Here is a 17,780-nt window from a genome sequence, read left to right as displayed (position 1 = left end):
AAAAATGAAGCACTTATACCTCAAAATAATAAACATTTCTTTTTGTACTGCTATTGTTGTTGCATATCATTCATTCGTTTTGCATGAATTAGATGACCTTTTTGTTGGTATTCATTTTCCTGATATCTTTCTGGTTAGAATTTTTGGGTATGTTTTTTATTATTAACACAAACGAAAAAGTGGTAAAAAAATAAAAAAAATAAAGAAAAACAAACATATATAACAAATAAATGTCACAGTAAAATTTATTGTTTTTTTTTTGTATTAATTTACTATTTTTGAGCAATTATCGAGACACCAGAGATGTGGACCTCTCATGTTCACCATTTTTTTTCTTGCTCTTGCATAACACTCAACACTACTTATCTTGTGAACTGAATAAACGCTTTAAAATAAGACACTAAAATCTTTTCAAGGTAGGTAGAAGAGTAACTTATCTTGCATTTATTTGTTATATATTCATTTTTTGATCACTTTTTCACTCTGTTGTCAATAGTAAAAAAATGGCTAAATTCTTTCTAGGATAGAGGAATCACGTGAAGGTTGCCAACATCTAAGTGAAAGTGTTCCTGTGGAACGAGCTGGATTCGAACTTGGCACACCCAGGTTGCCAGTTAGTGTCGTTACCCCCTTAGCCACAGTCACCTTCCTGTTGCTTTAGCTAAACACAAAAGGCAAACAACATGGCTGAAATCCATAATGTCATGCACAATGTAAAAGTTTAGATTCAAATCATAAAAAAAAAACTCCTTTCTCATTAAAATACATCAAGATTCTATGAGTCTTTTAACCCCTTACTTTGGTAAGATCTTTTGACAGACTTTCATTTCAGATCTAAAATGAAAGACTAATAAAAAAAAAAAAATAATAATAATTCATGGAAAGTGCTTCAGAAAAGGCATGAAGCCACTTCTAGGAGCTATAAAAAAATTAAAAAATATGACAATACTAACCAACAATAAGCAATTAGATGGATAGATTCTGGCCCAGAAAACAGCAATTCTTCCCCCTTTGTCAGGAACATCGCTCATGGAATATGAGGACTAAAGGACAAAATAAGGAAATAGAGTTATGAGGCTGCTGAAAGTTAATGCAAAATTCATTGTCTACTCCTCCTGCATCCAATCTGTTGCTGAGATTGCTAAGGAAATAGTTGGATCATTCTACTGCTCCAGAAAGTATGTGACTCTTGATGCAATCCTCTACCTGTATACGAGTCAGATTCATTCCAAGATGGAGTACTATCGCCACATTTGGGAAGGTGTCGCTCAGAGCACTCTTCATTATTCAGTTGGAGTTTAAAATAAAAAAAAAACGGGGGGGGGGCTTCCATTCCTTACAACCCCTTTTTCACAGACGGATTCACAGTCTCTCGCTACTCTATCATTTATTTCTGTGAAATGGGCTTGGCTGAGCTTCAATCTCCCGTTCATCCATGTAATACAATCACAGCAAGAAGCGGTTTTCCTATCACAACAAAAAAGAAAAAAAAAAAAAAAAGAAAAGGGAAAAGAAAAAAGACAAATTGATGAGAACGTGCTTGACTGATATATAAACTGTTCATCCGTAGGAATGACAAAGACCATCTGATCAACTTAGGGATGATGGATGACTCGCGTTGGGAATTTATTTGAAGTGAACCTGGTTTGTGCAGAGTCAACCTCACTGTGAGAGTGGGGCTGGTATATAAACAACAAATAAAACTCAACATTTTTAGAATATACTAGTCTTGGGATGATTAATCGGTATTGGAAAAATTTTAGTCTAATTTCTGATTCCCCAAAAAAACATGTTGCACTTCATTTACATTGTTGGTATTAAAGATAAAATGATGAGTATTTAAATAAATAATAAAATTGATAAAATTTAAAAAATTAAAATCTCTACAAAAAAAAAAAATGTAACTTGTGCCAAAAAAGAAAAACATTGGCTTTTGCCTGGTCCATCAGCATTGACAAACCTGACAAAAATCTTTAATGAATTAGTGAACTTTTGAGATTTTTCACACTTCTACAATAGACACATTTTGTCACCAGCGTTTTTCATTGATTTCTGAATCTCCTGTCTGTTAAGTAGTGTCATAAAAGCAAGTTCTCAATATGCTGATAAAAGGCCATAAACTCAAATTGAGTAATAAATTGAAGCAATTTTGTCAGTTAAGTTCACATCTTTCCACCAATAACATGCAAACACACAGATGAAGGCTGAAAATTTGTCTGCCAACAAAAATATATTTTTTTAATTTTTTTTTATATATTTTCAAGAAAATCAAAATATATTTTACTAAGATGTTTTCTTATATTTCATTTCATATTTAAAATTATATTTTCATGGAAATATAGAAGTAGATTATTTTATATATAAAAAATTATTTTGCGCAATAGTAGCATGTGAAAGTCTTCAGCAAATCCCCCCAAACAAAAGTGAGATTCACGCTGAAAAATTTGTTGGAAAAGTAAAAACATGAATTCTTTTAGAATTTAGACCTTCACACATAACATTAACATAAATGAAAACCCAAATTTCTGAGCTATTCTAGTGTTATAAGGCAGTTTTCTGAGAGTTTTTTTTTTTTTTTTTTTTGCGTGGGGGGGAGTAATATTAACTTTTTAAAATGACTGAGTGTGCTTTTACGATAATTCTAGTCAGACGTGGGTTTAGTGGTTAAAAATTAAATGTATATAAGAAACTGATCTCCAATCAAAATTTTAAAATATTTTTTTCTTTTTTTTCAGTCAAGTTTTTGAGAATGTTCAGTCACACATGATCACCTAAAAAAGTAGAATCTCATTTTGGAAGGAAATGATTAAGTTACGGATGTTATTAATTATGTGCTATTCTATTCACTTATCTTTCCAGTGAGGCAAATTTAGACATAAGTTCGATTTATAAGCTACAGAATACAGTTCTTTAAGAAGGGACACTAAATTGGGATGAAAAGAAAAATTGCCTTGGTCTAGAAGGATTTCTTTTTCACTGACTGAGAACAGAAAAGAATGTGTGGGATCAGAACAGGTACTACACTTTGAATTATTTATTTGCTAAAAAATAAAAGAACAAGGTCATCAAAAGTGTGGGAAAGTGGAAATCGTTGGTCATTCTCTATCTTACACTATCTTACTCTTAGCTAGAATCATTTCACTTACCACAATACCACATTTACTCATATTCAAAATAGTGTCAATATGTTCAATATATATAATTTCAATAAATATTAATACGTTTTTAATAAAAAAAAATATTTTCCATAAGACAGCTAAAATATATCAATAAATTGCCTGCCAATAATAAATTTATTCAGTGTTAAAAATCTAATCAATAAAACTTCATACAAAAAATGTCTGTCTCTCCCTTTCCACCAAAAAAATTGGTATATTTATATCTTAAACTCATTGTTCTCTTTATGATAATATCGGAACTTTTTTATATAACCGAACTTAAATCGACACCATTTAATGAACTCTTTCGATAAAGGTGGTGGAAATCTATAATACTTGTATGCTGTAGTTATGTTTTTTTTTGGTGGGGGGGGGGGGCTTTTGTTATCAGAAATTTAGAAGAGAATCTGTAATTGTATCGGAATCAAGAAAAATATTGGAATCATCCCATCGCTAGTACATACCAACCTTTTTCAACTCATTTAATGTCAAAATGTCAACAATTCCCCTCACTCTGTCTGTGATTAAATCTAAATGCAAATTCTGTAAACAAAGTTTCTTTCCTAGAAATGCCCACCTGTGGAACTCTGTACTGGCAGACTACTTTCCAGCTGACTACAATAAGGTCATTTTTAAATCCAATGTAAACAAGTTTTTGTCAAGCTTCCCCTTTAAATAATCAAATTCTACTCAATTTCCACCACTAACAATCACTACACTGTTGTCTTAGTGATCACCTTATACTTATTACTCCTTATCCTTGAGTGGTCTTCAGACCTTGATAAGTAATGCCTCCATTATATATATATATATATATAGTAATTTATAAAATATATATGGCGATTAAGCTACACTGAATATTCTGCGTTTCATCCACTATAGGATTCGTCAGGCTTATGCACAAATTCTGTGGTTGCTTCTTGTTTTTATATATGTTTAGGATTTTTAGTTAGCCAATCAGCTTTCTAGTATCCACCGTGCCCCTTCCTATCAGCCAATGGGCATGCATCGAACAAAGGATCTGTTTTAGAACGAGGTTAGTGGTTTAAGGTAGACATTCTTTTTTATATATATATATATATATATATATATACCTATGTGTACACACATACATGCACATATATATACATATATATATACATATATGTGTGATCGTTTATGTATATTCATGTTTATTTAATTTATTTATTTGTTTGTTTTCTATTGTTATTGTTAGTTTTAAAGCTATTTTGTATCGCTATCCTAGAGTAAGTTTTATTTTGTGAACACAGTTGTTTGCTATTTCTCGTCTACAGTTTAATAGATTTTGGGGTTCTTTAAAGTACAGGATAGCAAATTTTTCATGGAGGCATAATTTACATGGGTCATCTAAATGTCTGCACGTGGTAGCTTGTCTCATTATTTTCCATTTGACTACCGGCGAATGTCCGCTTTCTTTGAGTTCCCAGTATTTATTCGCTAGTGTTGTTTTTATACAGTGTTTTTTATTTTTGAATATACTTTTGTGGTCATAGTATCGGGTTTTGAAATCTAAGGAAGTCATGCCTATGTAATATTTCTTGTTATTCGGGTTTTCTTTCGCAAATATTGTTGCTTGATAAACTACGCTTTTTGTTAGACATTTATTTTGGACTGGGCAAAGTGTGCGGTGTCTACAGTTGCATTTATCTTGTTCGTTATTAGTATTTTTATTGATGGTATGGTTGTTCTTGTCCGGGGTTGGTTTGTTATTATTATTATTATTATTATTATTGTTATCATTATTGTTATTATTATTATTATTATTTCTGCTAGTGTTGGTTTTATTTCTGTCATGGTGTCTACTTTTTTTATTGTTTATTTTGTTGTTGTTTACATTGTTTTCATTTAGTATTTTGTTATTATGTGCTTTAATTATCTCTAAATTTTCGCAACAACTGTAAGATAACTTCAAGGTATTTTTATTGAAGATTTTGTGTAAGGGGTTGGTTGCGGGAAAGTGTTTTTGAATAAGATCTAGAAATTTCTTGCCAAGTTTTGTTTTTAACATTTGATTGTATGGGGCCGTATACCAAATTATAGTTCTTTTTCTTCTATTTTTAATTTTATTATAGTTGTTGGTGTTTTGTTGCTTATATTTGATATCGATATTTTTGTATCCACTATTTTTTAGGGCTGTTTCGTAGATATTGGTTGACCTGTTAAATGCATTTTCATCGCTTGAGTTATTACTGAGTCTACTTACGATCGAGTTAGGAATGTGTTTTATAATTGATGGTGGGTGGTTGGACTTAGGGTTTATGTAAATTGGAGTAGCGTTATCTTTTAAGTATGGTTCATATGTGTTTTTATCTAAGTTTAACGTGACGTCCAGGAAGTTTGTTATTTTTATGTTAGCTGATACGTCCGCTTTTAGGCCTAATTTTTTCATTTCTTTGTGTATGATTTTCTCACAAGCATATTCGATACTACGGATATCGGCCTATATAGAGATGACGGACTAGCTATAATAAAAAAACTCCAACAAAGTCAAGGGAGAAAACTTTAAGAAAATCATACACAAAGAAAAAAAAAAAAAAAAAAAAAAGAGAATGTCTACCTTAAACCACTAACCTAGTTCTAAAACAGATCCTTTGTTCGATAAAATGCATGCCCATTGGCTGATAGGAAGGGGCACGGTGGATACTAGAAAGCTGATTGGCTAACTAAAAATCCTAAACATATATAAAAACAAGAAGCAACCACAGAATTCGCGCATAAGCCTGACTAATCCTATAGTGGATGAAACGCAGAATATTCAGTGTAGCTTAATCGCCATATATATTTTATAAATTACTAACTAGCTCTACCTACGTATTGAGCACTTTTGAAGTAAATACTTAAAGTTTACGCATAAATCTATAATTTCGTATATTAAATTTATGTGAGTAAATGAAGTAGTTTATATATATATATATATAAACAAAAAAAAACAATACCTAATAATAATGGTCAATTGTATACAATTAGCTGAATACAATATTTAAAAAAAAATTATTTACCTATACCTAGGGGGTTGTTATAGGTTCAAACCTTTCCCATCAAAGGTATTAGTGCATAAATATGCAGAGTCAATACAAAATGATTTGAAAGGAACAGGTAATAAAAAGAAAAGGAAAGAGGAAAATGAAACTAAATACACTAAAGATGTGGGTGGGGTGGGGGGTTTACAATACGACATTGATAATAATGGATATCACTAGGTAAATGTTTAAGCTGACCTTTATAGTAGTAGAAAGCGCCACAGATTTATGCAAAAAAATGTCGGACAGCATTGACAGCAATATTCCATAAACCTACCAAGGGAAAATAGAAGAGCATAAACGAGCAGTAAACTGGGAGAGAGAGAGGAGGGGGGGGGGTAGAATGGAAAGGAAAAGAGAATAAAAGAGGAGGAAAGGCAGAGAGGTGAGGAGAGGAGGAGGATAAAAGAGAAGGACATGATGATATAAGAGAGGAGGGACAGGAAGGTTGGTTGATTGTTTTTGTTTTACGGCATATCAACCTTTTTCAGGTTATTTAATGCCGAATCTAGTTATTTTGAGGAACGATTTTGGTCAGAGTGGACCTGAGTGCAATAGCAATTAAAGGGTGGCTCCACACTCCTCAAAGCCCGCAAGGTGAGGCCTCAGCATCGGATATTGTTTTAGGTCATATCCAGGACCGGGACAGGAGGGAGAGGTAGAAAGAGATGCGAAAGCAGAAACGTAAAGAAGGAGAGTAGAGGAGAGGGGACAGCAGTAAATTAAATAAAACTCATTTTATAAGTGTAAACTATCTTCTATTTTTCAGCGTCATAGACATTGAATCCGAGAAAGAAAGAAAAATATTTTGTTTGATAGTTTATAAACAAAATCGACACAAATGCCATCAATGATGGGACGATTCTAATACCCCTCCCCCATTCCGATTCTTTATAAATCTCTAATTATGTAACAATAGAGTTGTTATTGAGTTACCCCCCCCCCCCCAAAAAAAAAAAAAAAAAAATTACTGTAAAAACGCATGTTAAATGTGCAGATATTTTCTCAAACATACAAATACACTTGTGGATGATTTTAGTTTTACCGGTCGTTAAAAATCAATAAATTTTTATTATTTTAATATTACTACCAGTAGTGGAAGATTTTGGCTTAAAACAAAATCAAATAAAAAAAGAAAATATTAAAAGAATCGTTTTTGGCATTGGAAAATAGGTACAAGATTTTTAGATTCCGATACTGAATCCTTCAATTTCAATTAACTATCTTAACACTAATATGTGTGCGCGTGTTTTTGATTCCTATATCAATAAAAAAAATAAATTAATTAAATTTTACTTTTTATTCTGTTAAAAAAGGATTTTAGAAATCGATTTAATAAATAAATGTCCTGTCGTTAATTTAGTAAATCTACAGAATTTTACTCCTCATTTCGTTCAAGCTGGAGTCGAGGTATCCTACTGGATGCCAGATTTCACCCACTATCTCATACATCCCAACTAAGAGATCTTTTTAAGATTCTAACCGTCCCTTTAAGTGCAACTGTTTGAATCTCTTTTGCACTTGGTTCATTGGGTATATTTGCCAGGTAATTTTTGAAATTCTTTTTCAATGAATCTAGCTGCTCTTATAACTACTGGAATTAATGAGGTAAAAAGTTGATCATGAATTGAAAAACGACATTGAAAAGTCCGGAGGGGGAAAGAAAAAAAAAACAAAAAAAAAAAATGGAAGCCATCATCCTCTATCCGAAATTTTATATGTGAATTTGTAAACATCTTCAAAAATGTGAAGCAGTTTAAAATTTTTATTTATATGCTTGCTTTCACAACTGTAACATTGGCTTGTACTATTCGATAAAGCACTAAGTTTAATTTATATATATATATATGATGAGAATAATGGAAATAGTATTCCGACAAAATAGAGAAATAAAAAGGAACAAAGCGAGTTATGTGTTCATCAACGTTTCGTCTTAATTTCGAGACTTCCTAATGAGATCAAAAAAGCAAAAACACCAGTACAAATATTTGAAAATGTTTTACGTGCAAAGTGTGAGACCGTTCTATTTCAGAAACGGAAAAAGATGTTGAAAATTCAAAAAAAGGAGGGCAGCTTGCATTGTTAAAAAGAGGGAAATTTTTAATAACGTCAATATAGTCGTTAATGTTTTTAAAAGATATGAACGCAGTTAATATTCTTTCTGAAAAAAAATATGTCTGTTAAAATTCAAATATAGGTGTGTAACAGAAATAAAATGAGTGTGTTTTTGTCATGTAATTTATTGATTGAGATTATTTGTATTAATTATTATCGAGGGTGTTTCTATGGTGTGAGAAAGTTAACCGGTGTCTACAATTAAATTATGTTCTTTTAATAAAAGTTTACTTATTAATGGCGCTACATTATAGAAATCTGCACGTTGTTTAAGTGTGCTTGAATTTGCGATAAGCGCCGATTCAAGAAGTCTCCGGTGCAGTTTATTTGAAATAAATTTAATTATTTTTGCTTGTTTAAAGTCAAAGGTGTAATTTTTTTTTTTTTTTTGACATAGGCATTATCACTTATCAAGGCCAAGAGGCCACTCGAAGATAAGGGTTAAAGAGTGTACAGTAGAAATTGGACAATATAGTAATTGTTAGTAATGGAAATTCGGTAAATTTGTTAACAAGTCGGACGGCTCATCAAGAACTTGTTTACGTTAGACTTGAAGACAACCATATTGTAGTCAGCTGGAAAGCAGAAAAACAGAAGACAATTCCACAGGCGTGCAGTTCTAAGAAAGAAGCTTTGTTCATGGAATCTATGTTTAGGTACAGATAAAGAGTGTGGGGAATTATCGATAGTGTTTTCAGCTAGACAAGTGTTTTTTTGTGAAAGTTTGGCAAGGGGAGACCATAGACTGAAGCTCAGTCGAACACTTTCCATGAAAATAACGATACAGCAGAGATAAACTCGCAACATCTCTTCTGTGAGATAGAGGTTGCAAGGAAGAGAAAAAGATATCTCCTACGAGACTATGAAGTCTATTTTGAACTCTATCAAGGCAGGACAAGTCCTTTCTAGCAGCTCCTTCCCAGATGTGGCAACAGTATTCCATCCTTGGACATACCTGGCTCTTATATAGATAGAGAATTGCATCAGCAGTGAGATATCTATTGGATCGATAGAAGGATCTGACCATTTTTCCAGCGGCCTTGGCAACAGATTTGATATACCTGTTTCATTTAAGATCAGGAGTAAAGGTCAAGTCCAGAAGTTTGTCAAAACTTGAGGCCTCCTCAAGACGAGAGCCATTCATTTCAACTAATATCAGATAGGGATCAGAACGTTGATGATGTAAAGAGAGAAGCTTGGTTTTAGATGCATTAACAATAACCAGCCACTCCTTTCCTCATTGTACCACATGCTCAAGATCAGAGGAGAGAGAATCGGTGAGAACTTGGTTGTTTACTGACTTAGATGTGCTACCATAAATGGTAGTGTCATCAGCATAAATGTCTACGAATGATGTAAGGATGTGATTTGGAAGATCATTAATGTAGATCATGAAGAGAGTTGGGCCCAGCATGGACACCTGAGGGACTCCAGCATTAATACTGTGAGCTTCTGATTTTTGCCCATCAACTACTACTCTTATGAACCTGTCAGAAAGAAATGATTTAATAATTGAGAAGACATTTCCAGCTAGAGATCTTGTGAAGTAAACCTTCATGCCATACCCTATAAAAGGCCTTAGATATGTCAAGAGCAATTGCCCTAGAAAGGTTGCCTCCGTCGAGAGATTCGCTAATCCTATGAGATATAACTGTAAGCACATCTGTTGTAGATCTAGCAGAACGGAAACCATATTGTGTGTCACTAAGAAGGTTATTTTTGCTCAGATGGTTGCTTACTTCTCTATTTAACACAGATTCCAGCAACTTACTCATGACGTACAGGAGACTTATTGGCCTGTACTGAGAGGGGTATGAGCGATCACCTGAATTCTTAAATACAGGGCATACTGATGAGATTTTCCAGGGTGATGGGAAACAATTCTCCTTAAGACAACGTTTAAACAGTTTTGTAAGTATGGGCGCTAGTTCTGATTGAAGTTTTTGGAGTACTATAATTGGATTATGCTGCAATGAATGAGAGAATAACGCACTTAGAGAATTGTTATTTTTTATATTTCTTTTATGTTCACTAATCCTTTTTTCTAACTTACGCTGGGTTTCACCAACATATCTATGATGGCAATTTTGGCAGGGAATAGTGTATATACCTCCATTGGAAACTGGTTTGTTTTGGAGATGTTTTGTAGATATTTGTCTTATAGTTTGCGATGTGGTTTGTATGATTGGAATTCCTAGTTTGTTTAGCGTATTGCAAATTATTGTATTATTGGTGGGTGTAGGTAAAAGGTGTTTGTTTATGAGAGTAAGGTCTGGTGTACATAATTTTTCATTATTTATCCTGGAAAATATTTGTGTGGCTTTTTGCTTAGCATTCAATATGAAATATGTGGGATACAGCAAAGTTTTCAAAATGTTTGTGAGGTATTTGAATTCTTTGTCCAGATATTCTGGACTGCAAATTCTGAATGCGTGTAAGAAGAAACAAATTATCATACTTGTTTTTATTTTGTTATTATGGTATGAATAGAAATGTATGTAATCATTTTTGTGTGTAGTTTTGCGATGAACTTTGAAGGAGAGTTTATTATTGGATTTTATAATAAGTATGTCTAGAAAAGGTAATGAGTGATTGTTTTCTGTTTCATAGGTAAACTTTATGGAAGGTTCGACTGAGTCTAATTTGTTTTTAATGTTATCTATGTGCGTGTTTTCAGGAAGAAAAATTAAAATGTCGTCAATGTATCTAAAATACTCTGTGTTTGGAGATAATCTGAATTTGAAAGGACCAGATTCTAAGAATTCTAAGAAAAGGCAGGCTAATAATCCACTGAGAGGGTTACTCATAGGAAGACCAAAATTTTATTTATAGAAATTGTTATTGAATTGAAAACAAGTCATGTTAGTTATAAGTCTAATGATTTTTATAAAAGTGTCAGGAGGAAAAGGTAAGCTAATGTTAGATTTTTTAAAATGTTTATGGAGTAAATTTAAGCATTTTTTAATGGGGATATTAGTGTATAATGATGTTATATCTAAGCTGTGTATAGTTTTGTTATGTACATTAATGTATTTAATTCTGTTGAGTACATCTCCGGAGTTCATGTGGGAGTTACTGATAATGCCCACTAGTGGAGTCAAGATGTTGGATATGGCACATACAATTTTGTGTGTTGCACTACCGATGCCAGATATTATAGGGCGCATGGGGATATCTGGTTTGTGATTCTGGGGAGGCCATATAATGACGGAATATTGGGGTGGTATTCAATGTATGGAGTCCAAGTTTTGTTGTTTTTTATAAGTTTTTTAAAAGATTGGTTGAAAGTCTCAATACTTCTATATACTGTCTTTAAATCAGTGTTGGTGTATGTGTCTTTGTCTGCCAACAATGTGGAAACTTTCTCCAAATATTTATCTTTTTCCATTAATACTATACGACCACATTTATCAGCTGCTGATATAATCATGTTCTTGTTATCCGCTAGGTGTTTCAAGGCATCTATGTGTCTCTTTGGAAGTAAAGTTTCATAGGGTTGAGTAAAAGCGATTGAAATAACGCCCTGTATGAAACCTTTTTTAAAATCTGTATCTTCATGTTTGTAATTCTTAAAAATTGTGTCGGTGGTAATATTTGAATGTATGGCGGTTGTGAATGTTAGTCGAAAACCGAGAGCTTCAATTTCGATGTTTGAGTTCTTTAGTGGTAAAGATTTTGTATTAGATCCGTGCGTCCTATGGTTCTCCATTTGCTGTCTAAGATTAATTTTGTTAAGTTTATTATCCAGTTTGAAACAATGGCGGGTGGTGAATCTTTGAACTGCTTTGTTTATATTTATGAAAGATTTGTGTATCGTTGTGTGATTCTGTTGTAGGTCGCTAGCTAATGTTCGGGCTTCATGGAATAAATAATAGCTTTGTTGTTTTAAAAGATTTTCTGAAGAAAATAAGTATTTTTTTTCAATATAATCCGTGAAAATATGGTGTGAATATTTCAAATATTTAAATGTACTTTTGGGTATAATTTTTTCTTGTATACATTTAAGCAAAAAAATTCTCCTGTTGTGAGAGTTGGTAGCTATTTTTTTTTTTTTTTTTACACAGTGATCACCACTTATCAAGGCCCGGAAGCTACTCAGGGATAAATATTATTGCAATATTAATATCTTTTTGTATTTTCGCAACTTTTGCTTAAAAGATTGATGTTCCATTTTAACAGAATGATGAGAATAATTAGCAACAGAATTCCACCCCTTCACTGTAGTCTCTAGATACAGGAAAGTCTTCTACTCTAAAAGCTTAGACTGCTGGACTTTGGAATTCCCATCGCACACCTATTACTGTACTAACATGTTTAAACAGTAACCCCTTACATTCAAGTGGCAATATGCCTTGTTTCAAATAAAAAAATTTTTTTTTTAAAATGAAGGAACATTTTGACATTAATAGAAATGGCAGTGAATTTGCAGAAATTTCCTCACGTTTCTGTATTTTTGAGATGAGGATTGGTTATTCATATTATTTGGATTCTTCGGACTACTGTTCGCAATTTGAGTGTGATTTTCACGTTTTGGCCGATGTAACCTCCAACCTTCAGGTGTATCTTGTCGAACTCGGGAATTTGGAGAGAATTTCAAGCGGAACTCTTTATTTACATCAGTGGGTTAGTGTGCTCTTGTTCCGTCAGCAACGACTGGATAGAGATCCAAAGCAATTTGCAAATGTATTTTTCGGTCGCCCACACTGAGGATTGAAACTTCAACCTTCAATTGTAAAAAGTGATATTCTCCTAAAGATTGAAGGTTCAATCCTCAGTGTGGATGAACGAAAAATACAATTGCGAATTACTTAGAACCTCTATTCACTCATGGCTGATGTAACAAGCGCATGCTATTCTCGTGAGGTAAATAAAGGGTTCCGCTCAAAATTCCGACCAAATTCCCAAGTTCGACAGAAACATTTTCAGAGTTTGACAAGATACACCCGAAAAAGGTCGGAGGTTACATCGACCGATACGTTGTGAAAATCACACTCAAGATGAGAACAGTAGTCCGATGAATCCAAATAATACAAAATTTCCTCACCTTACTTATTTGTTTCATTAATAAAATTATATGATAGTGTTAACTAATGAAAATTACATTTAACTATTGTTTATTGATAAAAATATATTTAAATATTGTTTTGTAATAAATTCATATTATTCAAACATTGTTTATTAATAAAATATATTATTTAAATATTGTTTATGAATAAAATAATATTACTTAAATATTGTCTTAATAAATAAAATGCATTTTTTTTTATCCTACTAAGTATTTATATTTGTTGCTGAAAAAAAAAAAAAAATGTCCTGGATTCAAAAATAAATCTTTCCTGTGTTAGAAAGTGTGATATTATCAGCCCCCACTAATGTTAAGAAAAAAAAAGAAACAAGTTTATCAGAAAGAAATAGAGTTGGTGGAAAGACAATGGATAGAAACCAAGGAACACAAAAGAAAGTTGAAGTGGGATTGTTAATCAAGGTGTGGCAATGATTGGTACATCAGTGACAGTCAACTAGATTTGCCAGTTTGACACAGCTGAAGGTAGGTTGTTGCTTGGACAAGATTGAGAGATTTTTAGAGGTTGAGATGAGATGAATTGATTTACCAACAACAAGAAAACCTCAACAGACTCTTCCTATGATGGTGTCACACACAGAACCCAACTGACACCCACAGAATGGGTTTTTCTTTTTTCTTTTGAGATGTTTTAATTTTTGTTTTTAAATACTTGTGAAATTCTCTCTTTATACGAATACAAAGAAATGGAATTTGGACCCAAATAAAATTTAAATTTTTTTTACAAATGGACTGATATTTATCATAGATGATTAGTGAAACAGAATTTTAAAATTAATTTTTCCAGAAAGTTCCCAAGTGGAATCTGGGCTAATATATATCCCCAGCTGCCAACACAAGATGATGAGTCAAGATACATGATTATCCATTTATCTCAAATACAAACTATTTCATTACTCTAAATCAGGGGTTCCCAACCTGGAGTGCAAGACAATATTTCAGAGGTTGCAAGAAAAGCTTAGATTGAAAATGGGCTCATGTTACTCTTTTGTATTTTTGTTTCCTTTTGCAATGCACCTATTTCTTGCTTTCATTTCAGGGTTAAGTAATATTAAGTGGCCATTAAATAAAGCCATATCATCGTTATTAAGTGGCCATTTAATAAAGCCATATCATTGTTATTAAGTGGCCATTTAATAAAGCCATATCATTGTTATTAAGTAGCCATTAAATAAAGCCATATCATTGTTATTAAGTGGCCATTAAATAAAGCCATATTATTGTTATTAAGTGGCCATTAAATAAAGCCATATCATCGTTATTAAGTGACCATTAAATAAAGCCATACCATTGTTATTAAGTGGCCATTTAATAAAGCCATATCATTGTTATTAAGTGGCCATTAAATAAAGCCATATCATTGTTATTAAGTGGCCATTAAATAAAGCCATATCATCGTTATTAAGTGGCCATTTAATAAAGCCATATCATCGTTATTAAGTGGCCATTTAATAAAGCCATATCATCGTTATTAAGTGGCCATTAAATAAAGCCATATCATCATTATTAAGTGACCATTAAATAAAGCCATATCATTGTTATTAAGTGTCCATTTAATAAAGCCATATCATCGTTATTAAGTGACCATTAAATAAAGCCATATCATTGTTATTAAGTGGCCATTTAATAAAGCCATATCATTGTTATTAAGTGGCCATTAAATAAAGCCATATCATCGTTATTAAGTGGCCATTAAATAAAGCCATATCATTGTTATTAAGTGGCCATTAAATAAAACCATATCATTGTTATTAAGTGGCCATTAAATAAAACCATATCATTGTTATTAAGTGGCCATCAAATAAAGCCATATAATTGTTATTAAGTGGCCATTAAATAAAGCCATATCATTGTTATTAAGTGGCCATTAAATAAAGCCATATCATTGTTATTAAGTGGCCATTAAATAAAGCCATATCATTGTTATTAAGTGGCCATTAAATACATGGGCGAATAAATTTAATCCAACCATGTATTTAAACATGAATTCAGAAAATTTTTTTTGCAAGGTTTGAGGGAAATTTCTCGGTGGTGGGGGTGGGGTAAAAAATGGTTGGGATCCACTGCTCTAAATAAACAACTATCACATATCACCATAATAATCATGCAAATGAAAAAACAATGACAAAGAAAAGAAAGAATTCTGCTTAAAGACATTCATCAGAATTCTGTGAGAAAGATGCAGAAAGACAAGGTTACGAAGCAATATGCATCCTTGCCGTATCAAAATGGCAACCAAACTGCACATTCATGCTGCAAGTACAACTGAGAGCCCCATCCCCACCCAGAACTATTTATACCCACTCACCAATGCATATATGTATTCGTACACAGAGTGTATAAAGAACGGTAAAAATGCAATGTATAGCATACATGAAAGTTATCATTAACTAGCTGGATGCTCGGCGTTGCTTGGTCATACAATATGCTTAAACATGTTATTTTAATCTATGCAGATTGCATATGTATTATTATAGAATCAATCCTCTATTGAATATTATATATTACAGGGAATAATTTGTCCGGTGGACTAATTTGTAAAAAAACTAAAATGAAAAAAAATAATGATAATGTTGTTCAAGAAAGATAGATTCATTTTTTTTTAATTTTTTTTTATTCGCCTTCACTCCAAACAAGGCATATCATCACTTGGATATTTGGGGCCATGCATAGGAAAGATTAACAAAGTGTTGGTTTATGTTACATTTAAACTTCTGCATATCAGTACATGCAGGGTAGCAGGAAGGGAATTCCAAAGTCTAACTGCTAGAGGGAAGAAACTATTAGAGTACAAAGCTTTTTAGCATTTAGGGACCTCAACAGTGAAGGGGTGTGATTTTGCTGCTAAGCAGGTGTGTTGGACTATGCATGTCAAGGGGCCACATACAATGAATTCATCAGGACACATTCCATAAGTTTCAAAACGTTGGAAATCTCCTACGGGGAAATTTTTTCCACTTCTTTCATTTTTTCTTTAACTTTCTTCACATATATCTACTATTATATAAAAGTCACTTTGTGTGTTTGTGCGAGTTCCTTCCTCATAGGTTCCGAAACGCTTGAGCCTATCTTTTGCAAATTTCACACAAAGCTAATTTATATGTCTGGCAGTGTTCTTAGATATGTTTTGTACAGAAATTCATCCAATAAGTCCCAAAAATAAAACAAAATCCAATCATAAAAATAGTCTGATGGATAAAAAAAAAAGAATTTTTACAGGGGAATATTTTATGCTACACCAGCCAAGGGAGATAATAAAATCTAAACAAATCACTTCTTAAAAAAAAACAAAAAAAAACAGGATTATTGACATCTGGAGATATAGCTCAGTGGAACAGTATTCAGTACAGATCGAATGATCCCCTGTTCAAGCCTGGGTGTACATCACCATTTCGTCAGAATTCTCACATCGGTTACATTCCAGGAGAAGTTTTCTTATACTTCCTAGATCGTAATATCTCAGATTCGCAAATGGACATCATCTCTATCTTTTTTTTTTATCAAGTTTTTAAAAATTCCCTCGTCTTGAATATTTGTTTGTCTTTTTCGTATAAATAAAGTGAAACTAAACGAACGCAACCGCCAACTCTTGGCCTTCGCCCGGGTAGTATCTGTTCTGTAATTTGTCCTTGGTCAGTGTAGGGGAAACCCTCGATACCGAGACAATTACTATTTATTTGGATACTGCCAGAGTGCCCCCCTTTTTTGACTTAGCTGCCTTTCCCGCCCACATTAAAAACGACCTTTGTGAGAGGTTTTAAAGCAACGTCATTTTTTTTTATGGACTACGTTTAATTTGAACACTTAACACTTCCGGTTACGTCATGGCATAGCGGTGAGATGTCAGGTTTTCTTTCACTTTCTTTTCCACCTTCGTATCACAGGTTCGAGCCTGCCTGTCTGCCTACTTCCACTTTTTTTTTTTTTTACACTTACAAACACTCGGGCAGCGCCAGGCACCCAGGCTAGTTTTCTATAAATACTAGATGTACTCGGCCTTGCTCGGTATTAAATATAACGTTAAATTCCTTAATAAGAAAATGAAGTAAAAAAAAAAACCCCAAGAAACTAAGACATGTGCAATCAAGTATTGTTTTTTTCTAAATAGTTCACTTCTTGCAAATAAAAAATACTCGAGCTGAGAGGAAAACCAAAACCTAAAGACAGCGAGTCAAATACGATAACCATTAGACGAGCTTGACATGATTTTTAAAAAGCATTTTCAAACCTCATGAAACAGTTGACAAACAGATAAAAATCCAATGACCCATAACTACCAATTTTTCAAATATGATCCCTTAGCAGCCCATTTTTCCAGATGAAAATTGATTAAAATTTTTTTTCACATATCTGAATAACCTATATACAAATTTCAAGTCTGTA

General features: G+C 32.7%; 1 protein-coding gene across 19 annotated transcripts in view; it reads right to left on the bottom strand.

The window, feature by feature from the left end:
• The window catches only part of LOC145255641 (protein-L-isoaspartate(D-aspartate) O-methyltransferase-like), a 149,330-nt gene that overhangs the window by 16,880 nt on the left and 114,670 nt on the right, over window positions 1–17,780 (bottom strand). For 7 of the 19 annotated variants that reach the window (XR_013863870.1, XR_013863875.1, XR_013863876.1 and 4 more), the window contains one exon: window positions 6,398–6,472. The exons of 8 other annotated variants lie outside the window; for them this stretch is intronic. Coding sequence is in view for 1 of the 11 variants with exons in the window: in XM_080114173.1 (XP_079970299.1) it covers window positions 6,400–6,472 (73 nt within the window). In the remaining 10 variants the exon portion in view is untranslated. Of the gene's footprint in view, window positions 1–953; window positions 1,044–6,397; window positions 6,473–17,780 lie in introns of all 19 variants that reach the window. 4 more of the 19 variants (XR_013863879.1, XR_013863873.1, XR_013863881.1 and 1 more) reach the window with 1 other exon arrangement.

Source organism: Euprymna scolopes, chromosome 31, assembly GCF_053919585.1.
Source record: "Euprymna scolopes isolate OS-2025 chromosome 31, ASM5391958v1, whole genome shotgun sequence".
NCBI lineage: Eukaryota > Metazoa > Mollusca > Cephalopoda > Sepiida > Sepiolidae > Euprymna > Euprymna scolopes.
Note: the sequence above shows the minus strand (reverse complement) of the source record. Positions and strands in the feature narration are given on the sequence as shown.